At 48.6% G+C, this 6,000-nt stretch overlaps 1 protein-coding gene across 3 annotated transcripts in view; it reads right to left on the reverse strand.

Annotated features, from left to right (window-relative positions):
* The window catches only part of RELN (reelin), a 251,068-nt gene extending 245,354 nt beyond the window's left edge, over positions 1-5,714 (reverse strand). For 2 of the 3 annotated variants that reach the window (XM_015884323.2, XM_015884245.2), the window contains exon 1: positions 5,367-5,713. In XM_015884323.2, the coding sequence (XP_015739809.1) occupies positions 5,367-5,595 (229 nt within the window). In that variant the 5' untranslated portion in view covers positions 5,596-5,713. Of the gene's footprint in view, positions 1-5,366 lie in introns of all 3 variants that reach the window. The other variant, XM_032442336.1, reaches the window with a different exon arrangement.
* Positions 5,715-6,000: the final 286 nt, after the last annotated feature.

Consider the following 6,000-nt stretch of genomic DNA (forward strand, 5'->3'; position numbering starts at 1 on the left):
GACTATTGACATTCTCAAACCAAGGACTACTAGGAAAGGTTGCTTGTTCTCAGAGGTAAGACAGTGTCGTTCCCTTTCCTCTTTATGCAGCAAAGATTCGTGACAAATCCAAACCACAGCTGTAAAGCATGAGGCAAAGAGCTAATGAAGTTTATGTCGGAACACATCTCTGTTGTACCACCAGGTCTGTCATCAGATGGAAAATCATGCCTCAGTTAGTGCATGTGCAAATGCTGTATTACTGTGCTGTATTGAAGTGTGACATTATTTCAAAGGCAGTGGTCTTTAAAAATCCAGATCAACAGAGGAAAACTGGAAATGCTGACAGCCAGCAGTCATATTCTGTCCTACCTGATGAGCCAGCATGGCTTGGGTCTAATGGGCAATGCAAAAAGATTAGAGAAATGAGCTACGTTTCGCCACAGCACAGTAACCTACTTATACACCGTTTACTGGTCAACTTAGGTCCTGAAGTGGGTTTATATCTTGCTATATATACTGAAAATATACAAATATACACATAATATGAATGGGTGATATAATGTAATATACATATACATATATATAATTACAGCTGCTATACTTACTATAGAAAAAGTAACTTTTAAAAAATCCAATTAAAAGCTGTTACCGTGGACAGATTTAAGCAATGGATTCCATAGATAAACTGAATGTATTCAAAATTACATCCTTTAAACTTGAAGGAAGTACGTGCAATATCCCCAGATCAATTTTTAATACACAGTCTGCCCCATGCAGACCAAGAACACCAACAGTGCCATTTCTGTCCTGCAGTCAGATGTCACCTGGCAAATGTGGGTCAGACCAGCACACTGTGCTGACTGCAATTGCTGTTATTTGGGGCAATCAACTTTCCTTTGCGGGGATAGCAGCCTCCCGATGGGGGCGGAAAGGGTTTTAGCAGAGATTACATCTCTTTTGCAAATTTGCAAGAAGGATTCATGGAGGCCTTTGTGGGCCATTACCTCCTCTTATAAATCCCATGTCTGACCATATCTATGGTTGAGCCATCTGCTGGCTGCTTATCTGGACCAGGAATGAGAACGATGGCAGCTGATCCCATTAAAATTTAACATCTTTCCTAGGAAAATACCTTGATTTTGTCTCCTTTTTTTTTTTGAGGTTACCATCTTTCATCAGCTTGTGGTCAAGGGATCTTCAGGGCACAACTATATAAAACTTTTGTATTTTTGTCACTTTAACTCTGGGACCAGACAGGAACTTCAGAAATAGAACCTGTTGTCTGAGGTCGAGATTTAAATAAATAAGGTTCAGATCTGACATATTCAAACTGCAAACCGTAGAGAACAGACCCCGTTATTCAGAAGTCATTCCTGCTTTGGCAAGCTCTGGTTTATGCAAGAAGATCCTAAGCAGAATGGAGCACAGCTGGGATGAACAATTTGGGCACTGGGGGATGAAGGTTTTTCTCTGAGTGCTCCAGAAGAAAAAATGTATGGGTTATGAAACCTTTATACCACTGCAGGATTTTGCTAAAGACCCATTAGGAAAGAAAAGACTTGAAAACCCGGGATCTGTCCCATTCTTAATAACTCCCTTGATGTTGCTACCTATTGCTAACCTCAGGGTTTTAACTTAAGCATCCTTTAGGAGTTAACTGTGATCCTACGAACAAAATTTTCTACACAGTCCTGTAATTCAGAACAAAATAAGAATGGAAGTATCCATTGCTACAAACATGATGATGTGGTATAAGTAGACAAGACCAATTTTGAGGGAATATCCTGCAAAAGTTTCCAAGAACTGACATAATTCACAGAATGGTGCTGAAAAACATTGACCAAACCATGCTCTTCCTTTACCAACACACATCACATTTCCCACGTTTTACTCCTGGTGGCTCACAAAGCTCACAAAGCTTTTGCTTTGTACACTGTGGCCTAACTGATGGAGAAGATGCCATCACCAAATGTCTGGACCTTTCTTACAATCCTATTTCTCTGTTCCTCAAGCAGCATCACTTCTTACACTCCTGTTATTTGCTCTCACCCCCTCCCTCATCTCAGATTCTGACACATGCTTTTTGTTTTTTCCTACTGTGAACAGTCAGACTCTACCATGCACATAACCACCAGACCAACCTGCTATCAAAAATGACAGCATTCCCAATGAAAACAGGTACTGAGTCACAACCTGTATTTCTTACATACAGTGGCTAAGTAACAAAGGTGCACTTGGCCACACTTTAAACAATTTCTTATCAGTGCTGGAAGAGTGTGTAATTACCACTTAAAATAGTTGAAAACTTTTCTTCTTTTTCTTTGCAAACTATCCAAGCAGTGGTTCCACACAATATACAGTGTGGCCAAGAATAGTAACAGCCATTGATGGGAACTGATAACATTTGGGGACTGAAGGTTAATCAGTTCTGGAAAGAAAAAATAGGAACAATGGAGAGTAAAATAGGAACTGAAGTCTCATTAAAGAAAACTATTTTAAGGCTGGAATTCTGAGTTTTGACATCAATCATGGGAAAAGAGTCCGAAGTTGTTCCTAAAAGATCTAAATAAGAAACCTTGAGAAAAGAGCGCTGTTTGCAGTGACAGCAAAACCCTTTTTTGAGAGAGAGATAAGGAAAAATACTGTGTGAAGGATCCCTTTGCACTGTTCTAAACCCTACCAATATGAATGTTTATTTTAAGTTCTCTATAATGATGGGCAGTAAAAATTTGGTGTTCAATCAGGTTGATCCTTCTGCATGTGCTTTTTTTGTGTATTTCCAGAGTACAAAACTGCCTGCAAACTGTGGGATGTGCCCACAGCACCGAGGGCAAATTGGTGTGAGCAACCAAAACTGAGCACAGATTGGGAAGAAACAACAACAACAAAAAAGAAACTTCCACGAAGATTATGGATTTGTGAATTTTTTGCTTAAAGGAACGGTCTTCTGCTCTGTAGATTGCAGTGGGAAACCCAAGAGGAAGTGGGATTGCTTCAAAGCTATGAGCGAGCCGTGATGCAGCTCCAAGCACGCCAACACCACTTGGCTGGGAGCTGAGCAGGTGCCCGCATTAAACAAGTGCACACTTTGTCAGTTTGGATTTGAGCAAGTGCAGAAGTGCTTCACCAGCTCAAGGGCTTAATTAGATTTGAAAGGGAAAAAAAAGCTAATTCAAGGAATAGTCTGTCAAAGGTGATAAAACTGTTTACCAGTTTCTAATCAGTCCTGTATGTAAAAAGCATGTTCACGTGCAGCATGGCTCTGTCTCTATTCAGTCAACGTGTGTTTAAATATTTATTGACTACAGGAAGACAGACAAACTGAGAGCAGTTTTAGGGGTTAGGGGTGAAGTGCTAAATCCCAAAGTATCCAATTGAACAATGCAAAGTAGGGAATACCATTGTCCTCACTTTACTTATGAGGTTCAGTGTCACAGGGAAGTGAAGCGCTGGACCCAGCACGACAGAGAAGCTGCTTGGAGAAGCTCTGTTCTCAGCTGATGCCCACATGTCCCCACGGGGACCTCTCATGGGCACAGGGCAGCAAGAGGATCACTGGGCAGACAGATGTGAGCCAGTGTCACAGCTCTGCATGTAAACCAATTAACAGAACACTGAGCTGATCTGCGTTTGGTATTTCTTCTCTTCCAGCCCTATGAGATGAGGTTTCACCCAACTCCCTCATCTCTGAATTTGGTTCTCGTGGGTTCTGCTGTCACCGAGGGGAGATGCAGCCAGTGCAGAACAGCCCTGCTGGATCCCACACTTAGAATGTGCTCTCTGTACAGGTGGATTTCCATTGCACATCTGTACATCTCCCTTTGTCCTGTGCTCCTGTACTGCGTTCGCAACTCCACCCCACAAGTCTGCCTTTAAAGCCTGCTGCTTTGAACAGTAAATGCTGAAGCAGTGCAGACTGGGATTTGCCAGTAACATTAAACTGCACGACAGAACAGCCCGGATTACTGCGGATTATTTTTCAGGTCATAATTTTATTTAGTTTACTGGTGCTACATTTAACACCGATAATTGTTTGGAGATATTCAGACGAGACGTTTCAAAGTATCTACCGGAGTAAGTGCGCTTTGCTCATGGGTACATCCCCACGTCGCACGGAGCCAGCGGGCATTGCCTCCGCCTTTGTTTTGGCACAGCCAAGTGTTCCATCAATGCAGTGAATGACAAAACAAGCTCCCGTGACAGGCTGTGGCAGGGCGGGCTCACGGCAGGGTATCCCCACACCTCGTGCTGCACCAACGCATCAGCGCCAAGTTGAGCCCGAGCGCTGCGTGCCCAGGATGGGGCCGTCCCCCCGCACCGGGCTTCGGCTTCTCTCCCTGCACAGCGCGATTCTGTCGCTTAAGCATCTGAGCCGCGGTGTAAAAAAAATCCAGAGCTTAAAGCTGAGGGAAATTCGGGACTGGGTGTTTTTTAGGCTCTCGGGTCGGACGGGTTGGATGTAATGCGATCGGTCCGAGAGATAACGGGGCTCTAAGGGGAAACCGAGAGCGACGGTCACATAATTTACACACGGGGATCGTTCAAAAACAGATAGCGACACTTTTATTCAAAGTTTCATATGGATTTTGTACGAACTGCGTTGTTAAAGGCTATACGGAGAGAAACACTTCAGCGCTCCTAATCCGGTGAGGACGGGTGTGTGACGTTCGTTCTCCCCGTCCTTACAATGGGAACGAAACCATCAGAACACCCGCATCCCTCCGAGATTCTCTGATTTGCTTTAAACTTAAATTCTGAGCCGGAACGCATCAAAGGCAGCAGTTCGACTCCTCCATCCATAGCCAGGGGCCGTCCCACGGTGTCTTATTCTGAGCAGGACACTTTCAGTAAATATTTACTTCTTTCTTTTATCTGACTTTTTAATGTTTATTGCAAATCAGAGCTTATTACATAGCGTCGCAAAACCTCTGGCGGATGCAAAGAGGGGGGGAGAAGGATCGGCCAGTACACCTCTGAGCGGCCTTCCGCGCTCATGAATTAGAAACGTTCCGCACCTGAAAGTTTGCCCTACGAAGAGGCGGCGATGGGGCTCTATCATTTCTTCTCACCTCGGGATGCCCACATAGAGCCGGTGCTGCGGCGTGCTGCCCGCCCGACCCGCTCCCTCTACACATACACCCCCCGCAGCCACCTGTGAGCGCGGCTCCCGCATCCCCCGAGCGCGGCCAACTCCGGGCACCGCGGGCGGCACCGGGCACCCCCAGCGGGGCGCCTTCCCCGGGCCCCGAAGCGGGGAGGAGACGGACCGCCACCAACTTCGGAGAGTCCGGACCCGATGCCGGTTACACAGACCGGAGGGCGGAGGGAGCTTACATAGTCCCCCGGGGGATGCTCGTACCTCTCAACGCGCGGCAGCCACTTACCGTGGTACTCCTGGCCGGGCACGTAGGCGGCGGGGTTACCGGCGATGTGGAGGGCGATGAGCACCTCGCCCTGCTCGCCGTCCCCCTCCAGCTCGCCGTGGTGGGTGCAGAGGAAGAAGAAGGGCGAGAAGCGGGCTCGGGGGGTGGCCGCCCGTCCCGCTGCCAACAGGGCTCCCAGCGCGGCCAGCAGGCAGGGCCAGCCCCCGGGGACGCCCCGCCGCCGCTCCATGATGCTGCCGCCGGCGCCGCTGGGGCATCCAGGGCACGGCGGGGTCGCCGCGCCGCTCCGCTCCTCTCCGCTCCCCGCTGGACGGGACGAGACGCGACGGGACGGGACGCGGGGAGGGGCGGACGGGGCGGGACGGGGCGGGCGCTGCCCCCCACGGAGCCCGCGGGAGTTCGGGGAGCGGGGAGAGGCGCGGAGAGGAGCGGAGCGAGGTAAGGGCGACCGCGGCCCTTCCGCGCCCGCAGAAGGCTGCGCTGCCCCGAGCGGCTCCGCCGTCCCCGTCTAACGCTGCCGGGGTGCGGGGCTCGGAGCCGGGAGCGCGAGGGCTGGGAATAATTTATTTCCCCCGGTGTCGGGGTGGGAGGGAGGGGAAGGACCCTCCTCCTCCTCCACCTCTTTCTCCTCCTC

Source organism: Coturnix japonica, chromosome 1 (assembly GCF_001577835.2).
Source record: "Coturnix japonica isolate 7356 chromosome 1, Coturnix japonica 2.1, whole genome shotgun sequence".
Classification (NCBI taxonomy): Eukaryota; Metazoa; Chordata; class Aves; order Galliformes; family Phasianidae; genus Coturnix; species Coturnix japonica.